Source organism: Gobius niger (genome assembly GCF_951799975.1).
Source record: "Gobius niger genome assembly, chromosome: 8".
NCBI classification, from domain to species: Eukaryota; Metazoa; Chordata; class Actinopteri; order Gobiiformes; family Gobiidae; genus Gobius; species Gobius niger.
This window is the reverse complement of record NC_136859.1, coordinates 26,829,345-26,849,697: the sequence shown is the minus strand read 5'-3', so window position 1 is coordinate 26,849,697 and position 20,353 is coordinate 26,829,345. Positions and strand designations below refer to the sequence as shown.

The 20,353-nt window shown below is 41.6% G+C and overlaps 1 protein-coding gene across 2 annotated transcripts; it reads left to right on the top strand.

Moving 5' to 3' along the window:
- The first annotated feature begins 224 nt into the window (after positions 1 to 224).
- On the top strand, positions 225 to 8,785 carry LOC306966936 (polycomb protein SCMH1). 2 transcript variants are annotated; one of them, XM_079561797.1, is made up of 17 exons: positions 225 to 327; positions 615 to 971; positions 1,461 to 1,530; positions 1,650 to 1,727; positions 1,832 to 1,902; positions 1,999 to 2,233; positions 2,412 to 2,500; positions 2,682 to 2,925; positions 4,159 to 4,403; positions 5,234 to 5,440; positions 5,784 to 5,910; positions 5,996 to 6,196; positions 6,272 to 6,442; positions 6,691 to 6,816; positions 7,220 to 7,351; positions 7,498 to 7,625; positions 8,166 to 8,785. In XM_079561797.1, the coding sequence occupies exons 3-17, from the start codon at positions 1,506 to 1,508 to the stop codon at positions 8,283 to 8,285; spliced, it is 2,199 nt and encodes a 732-aa protein (XP_079417923.1). In that variant the 5' UTR covers positions 225 to 327; positions 615 to 971; positions 1,461 to 1,505; the 3' UTR covers positions 8,286 to 8,785. The 2 variants fall into 2 exon arrangements, with proteins under 2 accessions (XP_079417923.1, XP_079417922.1); XM_079561796.1 differs by having other exon boundaries at positions 2,679 to 2,925; positions 8,166 to 8,784.
- The last annotated feature ends 11,568 nt before the right edge of the window (positions 8,786 to 20,353 follow it).

The following is a 20,353-nucleotide window of genomic DNA, read 5'->3' as shown; positions in this document are numbered from 1 at the left end:
GCATGGAAATAAATCATATTCAGATAGTTAAGTTCTCAAAGTAACCTCGGCTAACCTCGGCAGAAGAGTAGATATACAAACTCATAATATCACTAAGCAGCAGGACGGTGTTATAAATCAATGTAAACATTAGGGCAGCTTGGGGGACTGAACAGTCATTTTCATTTGGCCACCAGAGGTCGCCAAAAGCCCACCTCCTCAGACACACAGGTCTCTCCTTTGAGTAGTTGACAGCGCGAGCCCTAGCGAATAATTTTGGCACACCCCCTCCTCATCGGAAACATGGCGGACAGCAATGTCTGAAACAATCACACGTTTTAAACCAAGGTAATCATTTGCAGCAACCATGAGCAGCACCCAACACAGAATTTATTTAGACCTACATCGGGGAAAAACGGATTTATTTCATAATTGGGTCAGCCAGCGCGCACGCCGAGTTAGCCCCTCAGACATGCCCACTGTGCGGTGGGCAGTGGGCATGTCTGTGTAGCCTTGTGTAGCATGTTGCTGCTGTTGTGGGCTGGAGAGACTCAGTGCATGCGGCAGATTTGGCAAAACATCTCTCCGTTACCTGCCTGTGATGCTTTCCTGTTTGTTTGTTTTCATTCGTTTAGCGCAAGGAGAATTTTGGAGCCGTGGACATTGTGTAGCAAATTAAAAAGAAAAAGCGTCTCCTACTCCGTGGCTAAAGAAATGAAGCAGACTGTTCCAACTAATAACGTCCTCTGCTTAAAGATGAAGCGTGACGACTTTCTCTCGCATGTGATGATGGAGATCGAGAGCTGAAGTCTGTGCAGGCGCCTCTGTCAATGCTGTTTGACTCTGCATTTTCCCAGACCCGCTGAAAACTGGGAGCGGGTCGCTTTAATTTGGACGCCAGCCCCCTTTGGCGGAGGAAAAAGGCGCACTTCCATTGAAAAGGAAATCAGCCGGACCAGATACAATCTCAGAGGCGGCTATGCAGCTCTAAGGTATGTATGCATGTATGCGTGGAAGCTCATCTTGCAAACATTGGCTTAAATAACGTTTTAATTGTTTATCGGCCATGCGCCTGAACATTTGGTTATCTCCACCATTGGTTTCAACATCAACATGTGTCTCGTTGTCTGTCTGGGACCTGGGTCTGTCAAACTTGAGTTGAAACGTAATTACCATGTACTTGATTCATGTGTCGATATTTTAGGAGCATTAGCCTTTGTATGTCAACCGAATGAACACCGAAAACATTTGGCCTGGTCATATATTTGTGTTTTTCGTTTATTTGTCATTTTGACAGTCCATTCCTTGTTGTAGTCTATGATTAGTTTTCAGATGTGTAGGCTAATAATGTTGAACTCATAATCATAATCTCTAAACAGATCAGTTTATCCAACTAGTAATACACTATTGTCAGCAAATGTAATATTTTCTTTATTGTTGTCAAACTCTTACAAGTTTTTTGTGAAATACCTTGTCCACAGGGAAAGGGTCACACTTGCTGTGAATTTGGACAGTCTTATTGGAGCATGAAGAGGCCTATGCCACAAAAAGGTAATAGATTTATAATACTGCATTATTACTACCACCTCATACTAATTATGGTTTTCGACATTAAATAAAACAAAACAAAACAAAACATATAATCTATGTATTTTCAATATTTATCAAAGCTTTAGATTGGCAAGATGTCAGAAGAATTAAACATCCCAGAAGTGGACGACCCTCCCGGGTGCCTCCACAATATCAAGGTAAATTGCTGCTTACAACAATTTCTGTAATGATTCTGTATGTTTTATTATATCTTACTAAAGCTTGATGTTTGATACAACACGCTTTGATTTTTGTTTTGTAGGTCATTTCATCTGGGATAAATACCTAAAAGAGACGGGTTCCGCTGCCGCACCAGCTTCCTGTTTCAAACAGGTGAGGAACAATGCAACATGCCCACACTTTTCCAAGCTCCCCCTGTGAACCTTCACTGTGACCTCACTAACACCACTGTATCACGGGCTCTTTCAGAGGCTCACTCCTCCTGTGAATGACTTCAAGGCAGGTATGAAGCTGGAAGCTTTGGACCCACGTAACACCACGTCCACGTGTATCGCTACAGTGGTGGGTCTGACAGGGTCACGCCTGCGCCTCAGACTGGACGGCTCTGACAACAAGAATGACTTCTGGCGCCTGGTGGATTCCTCTGAGATCCAGCCCATCGGCAGCTGTGAGAAGAGTGGGGGTATGCTGCAGCCACCACTTGGTAAGACTACGACACAGGGGTTATTGTTTACAAACAATGGCAATAAAAACTATTCTGATTCTGATTAAGAAGACTGTGCAGTTAAAATTACACTTTCTCTTATTGGTGAATCCAATATGCAGGATAAGTAAAATGTATTGCGCTGTACAGACCTTTCAATCACTTACTCTACTCACAGGCTTTCGTTTGAATGCTTCCTCCTGGCCTATGTTCCTCCTGAAAACACTAAATGGAGCTGAGATGGCACCCTCTCGCATTTTCCACAAGGTATTTGTTGAATGCTGTTGCTTCTCCCTTATGAAAAACATTATGAAATAGGGCAGTTGCACTTAACAGTGAGTAATATATGCTTGGGTTTCTGGAAGGATTAAAGTTAGTAAATCTGGATTACCCGAGCATTAACTTTGACACATGACCCCTTTTCCCACACTCCATGTTTTCCCAGCAGGAGCCTCCCACTCCACAGCAGAACCTGTTCCAAGTGGGCATGAAGCTGGAGGCGGTGGACCGCAAAAACCCTCACTTCATCTGCCCGGCCACTGTGGGTGCAGTGCGCGGTGTGGAGGTGCAGGTCGCCTTCGACGGGTGGAGAGGAGCGTTCGACTATTACTGCCGTTACGACTCACGCGATATCTTTCCGGTGGGCTGGTGTGCACTCACCGGAGACAACCTGCAGCCGCCTGGCACCAAAGGTATTTATTCACCTTTTTGAGAGTTGTTTTTTTTTGCAAAGTATGCCAAAACAAGTGATTTCAGTTGTGCCACTCCTTGTGCCTATGCTATGTTCTCTCTTGCTTCCACGACGAAAACAAAGTGTCTGCACATGCCTAAAAGTTAACTTGTTATACTAAAGGAAAAATGATCTTTTCTTGAAAACATGCAAATACAGTCTATGATTAGTAGTTGCAGGAGGTGAGAGTCTAAAGAGTGCAAAAGTAGGAAAAGGGCGGTTAATGGGAGGCAGGACAAGGTCTCGCTGGCGGCTGGTGTTTTATGAAGGCCTGGCACTCGCCCAAATGGCTGGAAGAGAGCTTGACGTGGTTAGAGTTGAACGGGTGCCCTGCTGTAGGCCTCCCATTGGCACCTCGTCTAACGGGGTCTATTTGGACATCTCGGAGTGAAATGAGCGAAGAGAAGGGAGAGAATGAAGAGAATAGAAAAGACAGGCACTGAGCGCAAAGCTAGACAGTTTACACTCCGAGCAGATGGTGGGAGGTGGAGAGAAGAGTCCATAGGAGCATAAAAGAAGGAGGAGCCGAAGCCGTGGAAGAGTGGAAAAGAGGACAGGGGAAGAGGGTGAAAGTGAGGACAGCGCTGAGCACAGCAACATACATTAGACATTTTTAGCCAAACAGGTGAGTGAAACTTAACAATGGACAAATGCAACGGCTTATTACTGAAATGAAACAAGCAAGAAATCTTCCTGTAATTCGAGCCTGGCAGTTCAGTCTCTGTGAACTCAGTGAACTTGGTGCTCTCAGCTGAGAGGGAAAAACAAAGTGCGAAGTATAACTGGTTTGCTTTGATTTGGATTAATGCATCCGACGTGTCACTTTTAATTAAGACATTTCCTGTTGTTTATTCTAGACTCTTGTTCTGTTTTAGTTTTTTTTTTATTCTAGACAAAAAATATCTTCCTTTTGAGTTTTCCTTTTCTCCCCTTGCCTTTTCTCCCCTTGATCTTTCCTTTGGTTGGATTCTTAATTAATGTTGATGTGAAAGTAAATAATAAAACGAAAAAGGCTTTTTGTAGATTTTTGCATAATTTTCTGTTCATGTTTTGCCAAAACAAGAAGACATTTGTAGAATTTCACAAAGGTCACAAATTCAGAAAGAGGCTAATGTGTGTGTTGAGTAAGCCACTGTAATGTCAGCTACATGTTAGCTAATGCTATGTGACTTATCTCTGAAATGTTTCACTGCAGCTGTGTCGCTGAAGAGCCTGAGAGCCCTAACTGACGGGAGTGTAGAGACTGCAGCCATGGTGCCCAGCCCGTCAGTGGGCAGACCGCCAGGCAAGAGGGGGCGACGACCAGGGCGCAGGAAGACCAACATCACAAGGCCATTGACTCAAAAAACTCCACAACTGGATCAACAGATTATACAGACAGGCAAAGGGCTGGAGCCAGCCAAAATCCCGAAGAAACGAGGACCAAAACCGGGAAGTAGGGTAAATAGTGGCTTATGTGTATACGGCTTCATACAACAATAGAAACTAAACAGCTTTTTTTAGAATTAACGTGTCTCTTGGTCATAACTGAGAGATATGACATTAATGATAGTAAATGAGTTTGCTCCGCTGGGTGGCTGGGCGCACCCTTAGCAATAGAGTGAGGAGCTCAGTCACTCTGCAGGAGCTCGGAGTATAGCCGCTGCTCCTTCACATCAAGAGGAGCCAGCTTAGGTGGCTCAGCCATCTGTTTCGGATGCCTCCTGGTCAACTACCTCAGGAGGTGTCCTATTGGGAGGAGGCCTCAGGGAAAACTTAGGACACACTGGTGGAGGGACTATGTCTCTGAGCTGACTTGGTGTCACCTCGGGTTGGGTGCATGGATAGGGGATAGGGCATTAACGACCTCAGATTTTTAGAGGTCGGCTTATTTGTCAAAATAGTCGATCATATTATGTCATGTAATAATGTAGGCTCACATGTAAGCGCGTTTTGCCATCTTATTTTCTAAGTTACTATACAATACTACACAGTCTACAATTCCATTTCCTCAATTTTTAGGCAATGCTCAGTGTTACCTGCGCCCCTCCCCTCTCTCCTCCTTTGTTTGTCTCACTTTCCTCCTGGCCTCATCTGTACTCCTTTGTACTGTTAGGGTTATCATCATTGTAAAGGCAATGTCAAAAGCAAACAAGCTCTCGGTCTTGGAGTTAGATCGTAGTTGATTCCATGTGAGTGGAGTCCGAGTGAGAGGGAAGTTAAAAGCCCGGCCCCAGAGAAAGCAGAAGAAAATGGATGTATGGTCATGTCTGTCTTTTCCCTCTTTGCAGTTAGGTTGGGCAAAAAGAGCAGCATGCTTACAAGATGTCATGGCTGGACCAGGACGGCCCGTTGGACCAGGAAGGCCCGTTGGACCAGGGCGACCAAGGGGTCGGTTACCTGCCAATTGGGCTCAGAGGATAGCTCTGCAGCAGGCTCACACTCAGGCACTAGCAGTCAAAATCCCAAAGAAAAGAGGACCGAAACCTGGCAGCAAGGTACTGTTCTCCTGTACACACAAATTACTTGGATATTACATGTAAACCTTATACTACTCAGTTACCACCCACCTCTACATATGCTGGAATAACTATTTAATGTTATAAGGAAATTAACAGCACTCTGTCTTGAGTAAAACATTTGGTTATCCACCGTGTCCAAATTTGTTAGTGACATAAGCTTCATGTGACATAAAATGGATCAAAGTGTAATTAATTTAAACTTGTAGTTAATATTGTAGTATATTATTTTGAGATTGTTTCATCCAGATAGAGTGTACATATCCAGGTGGTGACTTTTTATCTACTAATTTATATGCACGCGTTTGTTTCTTCTTTTCAGAGGAAACCTCGCGTGATGCCAAATCCAGCCCCCACCTCTCCCACCAGCAGCACACCAGAACCTGACACCAGCACTGTGCCTCTGGACAACGCTACCATTCCCAACTCTGAGCTCCAGGCTCCCACAGGTGAGCAACTCCTCGGCCAAAGCAAACTTCCCCTTGATCCAATTTTGCATGGTACAGTTACAAACTATCTTTTGTTTTTGTTAAGTTTGTATATACCTAAACAAGTATGGCAAAGTGGGACCTTACTTAGACCCGCGGCGCATTCACCTGCTCCCGGACCACTTTGGACCGGGCCGGGCCTCCTCTGTCCTGCAGCAGTGTGTCCAGGCCTGTGTGGACTCCGCTCACAACCAGCGTACAGTCTTCTCCTGCCTGAAGTCTGGACAGGGAGGAGAGATCATCTCAGGTGCAGACCGTTATTAGTATTGTTAAATGTGTTCCTGTTTGTGGAAACCTAACATGTGAACTGTGCCCCCGATAGCTTACTTTGAGCTGCAGCAGCACACTTTGACGCTCCCCACAGTCAGCAGTGTGACCTATGTCCTGCGCTTCTTGGAAAAACTGTGCCACAACCTGCACTGTGAGCCGCTGTTTGGCAGCCAGCCTGTGGCCAGAGCAGCTCTGCACTACGACGGCACGTCATACTCTACAGGTCACTGATTCTTCATATATTCAACTCTATAACAATCTGACATCAACTCCTCTCTTGAGCCTTGTGTTGTAAGCTTTATGACTTATTTGGATTTACATTTTTGAAGAATATTTACAAATCTAATCTTTAATTGAATCTGCGCATTTTTATTTTCGGGAGGTAATGCTCCTTTTTCAGCTAGTTGCCAACCAAACACACGGTCTTGTATTTTGATTCATCAAGTTGCTAATTTTCATATTACTGTTCAGAAAGACGAGGTTTTGCAAACAGTCTAATGGCTGGTCCAGACCGGGGCAACAAGCGCTTCCATCAAGAGGCCTATAACAGCTCGTTACCCCAGAAGTTGTGCAGAATATCCCGCCACTCCACTGATGGTAAGATGAGTTCTTAATGGTTTAAAAATGTGTGTTGCCTTATATGAGGACATACAGTAGCATAAGTATAAGTTTGACTATACACAAACATGTTATTTCTCATTTGAAAGAATCTATGGGAGGCCTTAGGACTGGGGGGAAAGGGGTTGGGATTGCGGAAGTAGGAGAGAGTCCCTTTATGGTCATGGTTATGGTTTTTCCTCATCTGGGGACACAGAAGGATCATGTTTGTAAAATATGCACACAAAATCTTACATACTGTATTTTTAAATGATAATCGTCCTGTCGTAGCTTGGTGATCTACTGGTTGTTAGTTACCCATAGTGAGGGTCCCAACCCAGTTCAGCAAAAGTAGTGCATTTAGCTGGTACAGTGTATTAAATTGTCCCTCTTTGTTCATTAGGTGAGTCTTTCAGTGAGAGCAGTGCGGGGGCAGCAGAACACATAAAGAAGAGCCCTCTGTCTCCAAACTCCACAATGCAGTCATCAGGCCTCAGGTCACCCTCCAAACCGCAGCAACGGCGCAACTCTACAGGTCAAAGACACTCCACTGACTCACCTAAACCTCTTGCTGCACTTGTATAAGATCCATTCAGTATCACCATAAGCATCTTGTAAATCATACATTAACACCAAATCAGTGATTCTTTTTTAATGTTTTCTTTTCTTCTCGGTAAACAGGCAGCCACAGGGAGAGCCCCAAGCCCAGTGGTCAGGACCCCAGTGTGTGGACTGTAGAAGAGGTGATGCAGTACATAAGGGAAATCGACCCAGTGCTGGCTCCACATGCTGACCTCTTCAGGAAACATGTGCGTATTACGGTTGTCTTTGACCCAAACTGAAACATTGAAATGAATACTTTATCAGTGAGCAATCTGGCATTCAACAAGGCAAATTGGCCATTCAAATAAAATTAAAAAAAATAGTAGTTCAAATTGTATTATTCAAATCACTTTCTGAACTCCACATCTTAACTGGATATTTCAGGATTTTTGACATAGGGCCTCATTTGCTAGTTATCCAGAGTGTTGCTGATTTCTGGAGCACCACGAAACTCTTCAAATATAAGACCTGCATGAATTACAAAAAAAAATATCTCCAGAAATCAGCAACAATCTGGACAACTAGGAAATGAGGCCGTATGTCAAGAATCCTGAAATATCCCTTTAAGGATCTGCATTGTTGCCACATTCCTCACTCAGCAATGGCCAATGGAGCGCTTCTCTGTATAAACTTCTATACATGAGTCACGTCTTTCTTAAATACTTGAGTTTTGTTGCTTGTCGTCGTGGGCATCCTTGTAAAGTTCCTGAGCATGTCTTTTAATGCCTCCTTTCCTGTCTCTGCAGGAGATTGATGGAAAAGCCCTTCTGTTGCTGCGCAGTGACATGATGATGAAATACATGGGCTTAAAGCTTGGTCCTGCCCTCAAACTCACCTTCCACATCGATAAGCTGAAATGTGCTTAAAGCTGGCAGCATGGCCGCTCACCATGGACTCCAAAGCACTACAACCCAACTCTGACGGGACAAAGTCGCACTACACGCAGCACTTATACTTTACATGTAGCATGATTCACAAAGCACCATTTTTGGATAAAATACTGTGTCCTGACGTGTTTGTGTAGCACAATCCAGCATGGGATAAGTAAGAAGTCAGCCTGTTTTCATTTCAAAGTAATGTGTCATATTAGTTATATTGTACTGTAAAAGGCTTGTGGCCTTGTGTTACAATTATCTACTACATTTCAGATTGTATACAGTTTATGGGTGTGTTCTCAGAAGTTTGTTATGCAAAGGGACAGAAAAGAGGGGATATTATTAAATACAATGAATTGCAATGTTGGGAAAATTAAGTCTATTTGAGAAAGACTTGCAAATAAGTTATAACACTAATTTTAGTCAACAAAAAAAACGATTTATGTTCCATATACTTGCTTAAGGAAATTTTGTACTGTTTACAGTTTGTTTTTGTATCTTTCAAAACTTTTTATATTGTTCAAGTTTGTACATGGAAATTTCATACTTAACATTGTTTATTAAATAATATTCAGCTTTACTCTTGCTCATACTTATACACCGCATTCCAAATTATTATGCAATTTGTATTTCAGCGTCAAAACGTAAAAAAAAAAAAAAAAAAAGAAACTCATGGATGGTATTGTGTCTCGGGGCTCTTCGAATCACTGACATCAATCTCAGAGACCTGATGAATAGTTTTCAGGTTAAGCCCAGTTGAGGGAAAAACTACTGAAAAAGGATGTTCCACTTTATTAAGCAGATCATCATTTTCAAGTAATATGGGAGAGAGAAAAAGGGTCTTTCTGCTGATGAAAAGCGTGAAATAGTTGAATGCCTTGGTCTAGGCATGAAAACCTTCGATGTTTCATGAAAGATTACGCTTAATCATCGTACTGTTAAGAGATTTGTGGATGATTCACTCGGGTTTGTGCAGATAAAGGCACAATATGGACGGTTTCTGCCAGACAAACACATCAGATAAATAAAACAGCTGCTACAAAGCAGCAAACAGGTATTTGAAGCTGCTGGTGCCTCTGGAGTCCCCCAAACATCAAGGTGTAGGACCCTCCAGAGGCTGCAGTTGTGCATGAACCTTTTATCCGGGCCTCCCCTACACTGTTAATTGAAGCTGATGAACAGAAACGGCTGCAGTGGCTCAGAAATACATGAGGACTCATTTTCAAACAGTCTTGTTCACTGATGAGCGCCGTGTAACCCTGGATGGTCAGATCAATGGAGTAGTGGATAGTTGGTGAATGGCCACAATGTCCCAACAAGGCTGTGATGTCAGTAAGGAGGGGGCGGAGTCATGTTTTGGGCCAGAATCATGAGGAGAGAGCTGGTCGGCCCCATTAGGCCCTTTCATGCTCCCTGAAGGTGTGAAAATGACCTTTGAAAAATATGTGGAGTTTCTGACTGACCACTGTCTTCTATGCTACAAAAAGAAGAGCCGTGCTTTCCCGAACAAAATCCTCTTCATGCATGACAATGCACCATGTCATGCTGTAAAGAATACCTCTGCATCACTGGCTGCTATGAGCATAAAAGGAGAGAAACTCATGATGTGGACCCCCTCCTTTCCTGACCTCAACCCTGTTGAGAACCTTTGGAGCCTCAACAAAAAAAAACATCTATGAGGGTGGGAGGCAGTTTTCATCCAAACGGCAGCTCTGGGAGGCTATTCTAACATCCTGCAAATAAATGCAAGCAGAAACTGTCCAAAAACTCACAAGTTTAATGGATTTAAGAATTTTGAAGGTGCTATCACACAAGGGCTCCTATGTTAAAATATAACTTGACCTGTTAAGATTTTTTTTGATTGAAATATCCTTTGATTTCAGTATAATATCTCACTGGGAGATTTTTTCCACCACATTTAAATTATCCTCTCTCAGTTAAAGACTTGAAAATTATGCTGACTCTCATTTGAGTTGACAGTTTAGAAAATCTGAGAAAAATGTCATTTGCATAATAATTTGGAACACGGTGTATGTCTTGATTTTTTTTGGCCTGTTTTTTTTTTTTTTTTTAGCTTATTAGATGACAGCACAGTGTAAAAGGGGGATAAGTGCTGCTGCTGATAGATTTTGAAAATGATCAAAGGTCAGATTGTTTTAGCATTTAGAGTATTATTAAAAAAAACAACAAAAACATGCAGAACATAATTAAAATAAACTTCCCTCTGAAAAGAAATGTTGAAATACTATCCAGATTCTCCATACCCCTAGGGGTCCCCGTACACGATGCTCTGCAACAGGTTACGGGACAGTGAACTAAAGAAATGGCTATGCACTGTGCATTTGAAAGCCTTTGATACAAAAAGGCTATAGCCAATGTTGCACAGTACACACGTGTTTGTCTGGTGAATCAAAACTGTATTATGCTTACCACTATCTACACTATTATTCAAGATCAAATAATGTGTAATCATGAATACCATTCAACATTTGGGAGTTACTTAAACCATAAACGTTACCTCAGATGCACTCTCATAACGCATTTACGCTCATTCACCGACAGAGGGCAGCATTCTTCTATGTACAATACCACATCCATGTCTCCTTGGTAGTTTCTCCTTGGGCCCCTGTGTCACGCGCGTCCACGGGTGTCCAGATCTCTCCATCTGTCACAACACCCTGTGCTCTTTTTCTGTCCATCTCTCACACACACGCACACACACAAAATAAAACACCTTGCAATCCCCACTCTTGCTCTGTTTGACTGCATTCCCCCCCATTATTTTTAAACTGTTTTCCCTTTATGTTAATATGAACTCATTGTCCCTTGCTGCTATGGCTGTCATTACTACTGCCAGTGCAACGAGTGGGCTATTAGGCTGGTGGGCGAAAATTACATGTGTCTAGTGATGCGACTTAGGCGGATAATATTGCCACTTGAAACACTGCGCTGGCTTGGACGTATTGACCAAAAACAGCTTGTGAATGACACGGATGACTAAGAATGCCGGTCTCTGTGCGCAGCCATATGACGCATAGACAATATGGGCACTGTTTGTGTTATGCATAGGCGCATGTGACAGGCTATGGGGAGCTCGTGGCTGCTGAGGAGCTCCTGCTGCCTGTGCTCGCTTGTTGATGTGTAATAGTAGCCAGAATGCTGTTTGTGAAGCCAGTGCTATTTATAGAAGTCACAGCTCAGTGTGTTGTGTTTATGAAGGTTGGGTGGTGAAATTCCACTTAAGCTCCTAACACAAGAGTGTGGGGATTTTCGATTAGGTGCCAGTCCTGTCATGCTGATAGGGCAACGATGAATTAAATATGTAATTTCGGCAGCATGTTGACTTTTTTTTTTGTATGACAGTGTGCATGTGGTAGGGACTTTTGTGTTGTGTTTTTGTTGGTGTTTTTGTGTGGGTGTCTCTCGAGTGCTGCGTGTTCTCAAAATTTACACTTGGTTTGGTGAATTGTTTTGGATCATTGTCGGTAAGAAAGGTCATGTGCCAAAATTTCATTTTGTGGAGGTTTTAGGAAAAAAGACAAATTAGTGACTAGTTTATTGAGTGCCGGTAGATAAAGTTTGTAATGGCGTGACATCTGTTAGATTTGGTTGAGAAAATAGCTCCTTATGCAACTGGTGGTGAAGAGTATGAGGGACAGACAGAGAGGATGAGTGGGCTAGTGGATCTGGTTATGTTGCTGCAGTAGACACGGGACAGAGGAGAGTTACCTGCATGAAGCTGAAATGGCAGAGGAAAAAGGGAAGAGATTCCAAGCTGTTTCTGTGTTAGTTTCTGGATATTGGTCAAAACAGAAACAGGCTATTGCAAAACACGGCTAAATGTTAACCTGCCACAAAAGGTTGTTTTAGCAAAAGAAAATTACCCACTGTTAGGGATGCTTGTCTGGTTCCATGAACAGGTCCTTGATTCAAGATTTCTGGTTTGAATTCAAGTCTTCTTGCATTGTGTGATAGGGTCAACTATATTGTAAACTTTTGATGTCTCTTGCTGGTTTCATGCATTTTGCATCATTCTGATGTTTTTGTAACATCAGAATGATTCCAGTCATGGACACCTTGTGTATGTTTTACGTGAAGCAATATGGGGAAACCCTGTGAGCTGTTTACCAACACCGTGTAGTTTCACATAGAGTCAAGCTGTGCCAGTATCACATCATTCAGCAGCGGTTTCACTAAATCAGAGGAAGTTCTGTGGCCAATCAGGCACAAAGAGCAGCTTTCCCACGAAGTGTGGTTGTGACAAGTCCTGGCATTTTGGCCAGAACCAGAATGTGGCATGTTCAACACCAAAGCGTGTACATCAGTTAAGTTATTGGCAAGATGTGATGAAATGCAACTCGAGACAAAATAGACGCCTTCTGCAATACATCAGTAAAAAGAAAAACTAGAGAGAGAGGGATTAGGGCTGGGACATAATACTGTATTGTTTTGCAATACTTTTTACTCCAATACCAAATATTGATACTTACTCAAGTACCTTTTGTGTTTTTCTTTACTTTTCAATCACTTCAAACACTTCAATAAATGTTTATGTTTATTACTTATCATAATCACTTACTGTATCGCAGACGTATAGGATCGCCCCCTGGAGTATCGTGATATGTATTTTTGAATTGAATTTACCTACAAACCACTGGCTGTAACATTATTCTCAAACTCTTCACACCAAGCGTACCACCTCATAGAATATTTCACCCTCCAAGGATAACCAGGCGTAGATCAAGACTAATTATGGACTGAATCAGGTCTAAAATAGCCTTAATTGGACTCAATTATGTTTAAACTGGGTGTAAACCATGTCTAAACCAAAAAGACACCAAACATAAATGCATTACTAAAGCATAAATGAAAATATATCTATTTAAAATGAATAATGTGTAAAATTGCAGAATTCAAGTGCCAGCAGTGGCGTACATACCACAGTTTGTGAACCACTGCCAAAGGGGGAACATTAATTTTGAAAACAGAAATGTTCATATTGGGAAGCTAACAATGTTTTCTTTTTTTTTGTGTGCAGCAGTGAATAGCTTCCTTTCAGGTTTAACGGAAAACATGCAAAATTAATAAAATAGTTTGCGCATCCTAGTTTATTGGGACTATACGGAGTTTAAAAAATTGAAAATTATGTATTTTCCTCCCCCTATATGTTCCAGCCATGTCCTAATGTGAAGAATGAGCTCAGACCTGTTCACCACAACTGCCTCCAAAATCCTGCACTGTCACTTAAAACATTGTTACTTCGGGTCCAAAGTGCCGTCATGCACAAGCTTAATATAGAAGGTGCAGTTACACGTAAGACCTGAGGTGGCAGTATAAAATGGCCAACTTGCATCTAGCCCCTTTAACTGTTCATGTTTTTACATATTCCATTAGTAGAATTAGCATATAGCTGGGTACAGTAATTCAACATAGTTACATGTTTTGATGAACCATTCAGAATCTACAGCATAACATGATATGACTGTTATGAAGTGAGCAGTATGAAGTCTGTTGTTACATAAAACTCTTTTGTAACATCTAATAAAGACATGAGTTTCAGCAGAGAATTCAGCAGCACCCACCACTTTCCTCCTGTGGTTTTGATAGTTAGATAACACAGTATCTAGAAGTCAGGTCATGTGATCTCTATGTTTACAGATGGAGCAGGTCAAAGAACATTCACTGTAGCTTAGTCTTTTCTATAATATATGTAAACCTGGACCTTTTTTGGAGCACTTGTTAATCGGTAAATTAAAACAATATCAACATGTCTGATGTCATGTTGATATGTTAAAGGCATCAAAGAAGGATAAGCATTTATACTTTAGGAGCATTTTACAATTGGCATTGACAAGACTGAAATCAATGCTGAGTCCAGGCCAGGGTTTGTATTGTACTGTGGTCAGTATATTTCAAAAGTGGTTCAAACACAGAACCAGCTACAGGTGAGAATAATAACCAAAGGAAGGTGGGTTTGTCTGAAAGGAATAGGCCACCATTTTCCATACTGAGATATGTTTTTACATGAGCTTAGACGAGTTCATGCGTACCTGTCTGGTCTTTACGCGTGTGCTCAGTCACACAAAAAAGACCAAAGATGTTGTTTAGCCTCTATGTGGCCAAACGGGGTAAAGTTAGAAGCAACCAAGCTCTTCCATGTTTTCTCTATTTAAATATGGTTACGTGAGCGGTTACACAATCCAAGTATAGTTACACAAAATGAAACATGTTGATTTTGTAAGCGGATTAAGAGAGGTACTATATTGTAAGGCGTAATAACACCTTAGGAGCATTTCGATGTCATTTTACTGCGTGTATGAAAAAAAGCGGTGGCCTATTCCTTTAAAGATGAGATGAAACTTTTTTTTTTTATGCAGATCACTTCTGTTAAATTATTGTTAGCTTTCAAGACAAAGTTGCATACACAGACATCTGGTGAAGTATTTACATCTTACATTAAGAACTTAACACACAGTCATCGATCATCTACCAGGATCTCATTGTCCACCATGTAATCTTTGATAAATATATTTATTTGACCGAGTCAAAGCTGATCCCCATTTGAAACAAATGAGACGGAAAGTACGGGCGATCGTAAGGTCAGGGTAGCGGGTATAGCGTAGGCGTGTCATGCAACGAGCCATTTCCAAAATCGTTCACTCCTGTATAACACTTAATAGTATGGCCAACAATCAGCTGTTAAGTTTTTCCCATTCCTGCACTCTATCTCTGGTGGGATGCTGTCAACTAATCACTGTCACCCTCCTGGCCTGCTCCCTCAGCGGCATTGTTGTACCTACTGCAGTATATCTACATCTTCCACTGTCTCCACAGCAGGAAAACCATGCTCCTCCTCAGCCTTGTCCTCTACTTCACTTCAACATTCAAGATAGTATTATATTATGTGTTTTTTCAATTAACCAGTAATTAAACTATAACCTTAACCTATATGAGTACTTGTATCAAACTAAAAGTGTAATTAACGTCATCACAGTTCTCATCACAGTTCTCCTCTGTCTTGGTTGATACAAAGTAACAAGTAGTGCCAGTACATTTCCTGTCTCCCCAAACCAACAACATGCAGACATTGTATATATGGGGCTTTTAGCGGCAGGATAAGACTTGTAAACCCTGACATGCTCTGCTGTAGCATTAATTCCACCCCCAGCCTGTAGCCTGTTACTACGCCTTTGCTAGCATGTGCTTGCCACTGTCACCAGATTAACACACGGGCTTAAAACCCTGCTCACAAAGACACTGTGTACAGAACACTGGCTGTGCTAATACTTTTCCTCCTCTATCCCAGCCGACCGGCGCTAACTCTCCTGGACCGGGCCCAATAGCTCCCCAGCTAGCGTTCAACTGGCCCAAGTCAAATAAAATGTAAGTACAGCAAGTAAAGAAAACAATAAGTGTGCGTCCCCCACTGAGCAATCTGATCAATAGGCACTCCACTGCAATGTTGCTTTCGAGAGCTTTCCGTTTTGCTGACACTGTAGGGATAAATTCTGATATAATAATAGTCTGTTTCACACAGCAGCAGGCTACCCCCTACATTACTTTGTGTTCTATGTCAACAACAGTAAAAACTCTTACAACCTTTGATGTTTATTACCACTCCCAGGGGCGACTAAACTGTGGCACCGGGGGGACAGGCAGGATTCCAGCTAGATTGGCCCAAATTGATATTGGTCAAATGAATTGATGGTATGGTACGGTATGGTTTTTATTTAGACAGGGACAGTGCACAATTTAACATTGACCAAAAGGAAAGATGCATTGTACCAGGTTATAGCAAAGATGCTAATTTCCACCTGTAGTCCCTGGGCAGGTTGATGTTGCAGTACAAAAACTGATTTTAAATGTAGATGAATGCTTGACCATGGATTTATACATTTTGACATCATTAAAAACATACATTTAATTTAAACAGGATTGGAACATTAGAACATTTTGCACTGGTCCTTATTTTCTAGGTGAACGGTCGCTCCCACATGACGTTACAGATTATGAGTGCAAGTTTGTTTTTCTAGAAGCCATTTTTTTGTCAAATGCGCAAAACTTTTGAATGTCGTACTTGCAATAATCTCTGTTGGCAGTTTGTTCCACTGACCCATTGCAATCACAGAGAAGGCAGATTTAGCGAAGGCAGTTTTACATGTTGGGACGCTGCATTCTCCTCTAGAAGTGGATGGAGTAGCTCGAGAGATGAATATAAAGACAGATAGGAAATGTTGTTGCGCTAGTGTCTGAATGAAGGGAGATGTAGCTGATGTTTGAAAGCCAAGAAAAAAAAAAATAGTGATTTGTAATTTGAGTGTTGAGTGTTTCACAATTGCCAAATCATGTCTCATCAATTGGACAATTTCCAGAACTGTCGTTTTTTATCAAAAGTGACACAAGTGAAGAACAGCAACAAAAAAAAACAGGCGACCCTGACATAGAGACATGTGCGTTTTTCTTTGTGCAACTTTGTGCTAATTGCAACAAATTCGGAGGGGGGGACCATGCTGCACTGTTGTAACCCAAATGCGCCTATAGTGCAGCCGTGAACAGACATGTGCTGACACAGAACTTCTGCTGCTCTTGTGAAACCGCCGCGCCGCACAGCTCCGGCCCCCATGCAAATCTCACATATCTTTAATATTTACCTCCCCCAGACGCTGTCGGGACACCTCCACACGGGCCCCCCCCCCCCCCTCCATCCAACCAACCCAGACTGAGAAGTGTCATATGTGAGCACCAAAATAAATTATTTACTCCCCCTCCCCGCTCACTCACTTCAAAGGGCTGGCAGACCATTCAGGCTCCACATTTGGGAGAGGAGCTGAGGGGAGAGGAGGGGGGGGGGGGGGGGGGGGGTCGGAGGAGGAGACAGCAGTCACTAGGCAACCTCTGGATCACCTGCCCCGACATGCCCCGAAAACAGCCACTTAACGCCACGGGGACGAGGTAGAAGGTATCCTTGGTGTAGTTAAACACAATGATTTTAAGCTGAGAAAGGCATTACACTCGCCCTGCGCTGATATGACATGGCACAGAGGATGTCAATTTAAATAACCAACTTGAAATGTGCAACTTGTTTTTAAATTGCTTAGTTTCCTGCTGGTCAAATGAGTGCACAAGTTCTATTCAGTGAGATTGGGAAAATGAAAAATTGAATACAAAGAGGCAAACCTGTCGCAAAAACCCATTTTGACATTAGACACAACTTAACATTATCTGTAAATTTCTTTTTGTCTTCAAAAGGGCCGTAAACACTATGAATCACTAGTTAGTTTGATAATAAGGTACATTTACATTGCTCTTTCATTGCATTATATATTCTTCGAATCTAGGATATGCGTGTAGAAAGTTGTGACAGTTTCCAATGGCCGGATGCATAAGGCAGAATGAATAGAAATATTCTCTTCACCAACAGTTGGAGCGAGACATTTTTGTGGACGCCTGGTTGTAATAAGGCATGGGATTACGCCGTGTAATAGAATATATTGTGAGAGCATACAGATGTGATTGCTCCGCCTAATGCATGCTAAAAGTGGTGGAAGCACACTCCAGTTGTTATTTGCAGGGCCGAGCTGAATAATTTTGTGGAAGGATGAGCAGCGTACAGTGCATTGACAGTCAGGGGAAGACACCGTGGGTTCAGTGGGTTAGAAAATCAGGAAGTTTGGCTCGAGCAACACGACCACCGCGTGAACTGTAAGCCCTTGGGAGTTTATGTGCTTAATTTAAGCGGCCGTATTTCCATATCCAGTATCACCACATATTCTCACTAAAGTTGGCTCAAAACGTTCCAAATCCGCTCTACAGTTTTAGCCGACATGTTGAAGCGTGTATCTTCTTTCTCTCTATAGTCAATACAAAACTGATCATCTGGGAAATAACTTGTCTCCTTGCATTATTTATCACTGAGAAGCAACTTTATAAGTGGAGTCTTCAAGAGGCAAAAGCTGACAACTCAATTGTTTTACCAAACAATACATGTTTTGCACAAAAAAAAAAATGACATTGCTATTTGTTCTAAGAGTTGTTTCCATTTTGAGCAAACAGATGTTTTTACAATACATTTGACTACTTTGAAAACTTTTGCAACGACAACAGCCTGGAGTTTCAATCTTACTGCCTACTGTCACGGGTGAAACATGGCAGGTGTATGAGCCGCATGTTCATCAGTCAGCCCCAGGGCAGCTCCGGTTTCTGACAGCGTTCATCACCACATCAGAGGGTGACTCTGATGTGAGACTGGTAGAAGCTTGTTCAACACATGTAATCAATGTGTAGTGCAATATTAACAATTCATGTTTTAAAATCAAGATTTGGTTCACTGTGAATGTTAAACACGTCCAACCTACCATTTGAGAAGAGATTTTTTTCATTTTGCATATTTATTAAATTGTAATACAGTTGTAGTGTTGCAGTGTAAAACCTGTAGTGTTTTTTCTAATTGTCACCATTCCAAATGTGATTTTGTTTTGATTGTAATGATTCCTAATGTAATAATTGCACATCTTATAAAATACTCGCTATTTCTCCAATAGGGATTAGCGATGTCTTGCACAGATAAACAAATAGTTCAATAACATGTTGTGGTGGTCGGAGGGGCCGATGGCGCAGACTGGTTGCCTCGCTTCCGTCAGTCTACCCCAGGGCAGCTGGCTACAATAGTAGCTTACCACCACCGAGTATGGAGTGAACGAATAGTGCAATGTAAAGCGTCTTTGAGTGTCCAGAAAAGCGCTATATAAAACCAATGCATTATTATTATTATTATTAACATCATGGAGAGTTGCTGATTGACAGTCACTGGCTAAAAAAAACCATTACGTTAGATGTTAACTGGACTGGAGGAAACGTTTGTGTTCATTGAAGTAGAAGGTTTTTATCTCAGAGCTTATGGCTAGCAGTGTTAATTTCGTCGACTAAAATATTTAGTCTAAATTTTAGTCAAAGTGTTATTTTTGACGACTAAAATTGGACTAAAACTAAATTAAAAGTTGTTCATGAGACCGAAACTATGACTAAAATGTCCAGATATTTTAGTCGACTAAAATAAAACTAAATAAAAATGACTGAATGAGACTAAAATCATCCAAACTTCTTCTGACAGTCTGAAAGAGCCTCAGATCATTTACAATCACTGCTAAAGGAGCAGCTCTGAGCTTTGTTCATGTGGAGCAGCTCCACGAAGCAGAGGAACAAGATTAAATATGATTATAATGAATATTATGAATGAATTTAGCGCCTAAATTACTGCAATTATGATAATGAATGAACTATGATTTGTTACCGGTAACTGTGAACTGATTATTTTTCCCTGTTTTTGACCTTATTTCCAGGTCAGGTTTTTTGTACACCTTGAAACTCCCATGAACTGAACTGAAAGCGAGCTGGTAGGAACCACCTTTTGTTTTGTTTACCTCGTAGGTCCTTGGATTATGGACTTGTTTTTTTTCTTCTTCTTCCAACTACTTCGATTACGGATTACAAGCTGAACTTTTGCTAACGAACCTTAACGAAGGATTACAAACTGAACAATTTTCTTGGTCGCTATTTGCTTACTGATATTATTTGAACTGAACTTTATTTGTGGTTTAAAGTCCACATGATTAATATTTTCTTTATGTAATCCTTCTTGGTCTGTCGTTTTTTTCATACCCCCCTAAACTCCATAAACAACCGGTTCTTCTGAGTACAGTCATATTGCCCTAACCATCTAGTCCTAAAACATATAGCGTTACACAAAGTCGACTAAATTAGTCTTGATTATAGTCGACTAAAACTAGACTAAAATTGAAACGATTTTTTGGACTAAATCTCGACTCAAATTAATTTACATTTTAGTCAAAAGACTAAGACTAAATTAAAATATGTTGTCAAAATTTGATGGCTAGTATCAAACACCACAAAAATCAAACAACTAAAAAGTATTTACTAAAGACAAGAAGATTATTTTTGAGCATCCTGTTCAAAATGTTGGTGCTATTTTTATGTATTATTTAGCTCCCGCAGGCGCCCACTGTCGCCACCTCGCCGGCAGCGTCTGTGTACATTGGTGT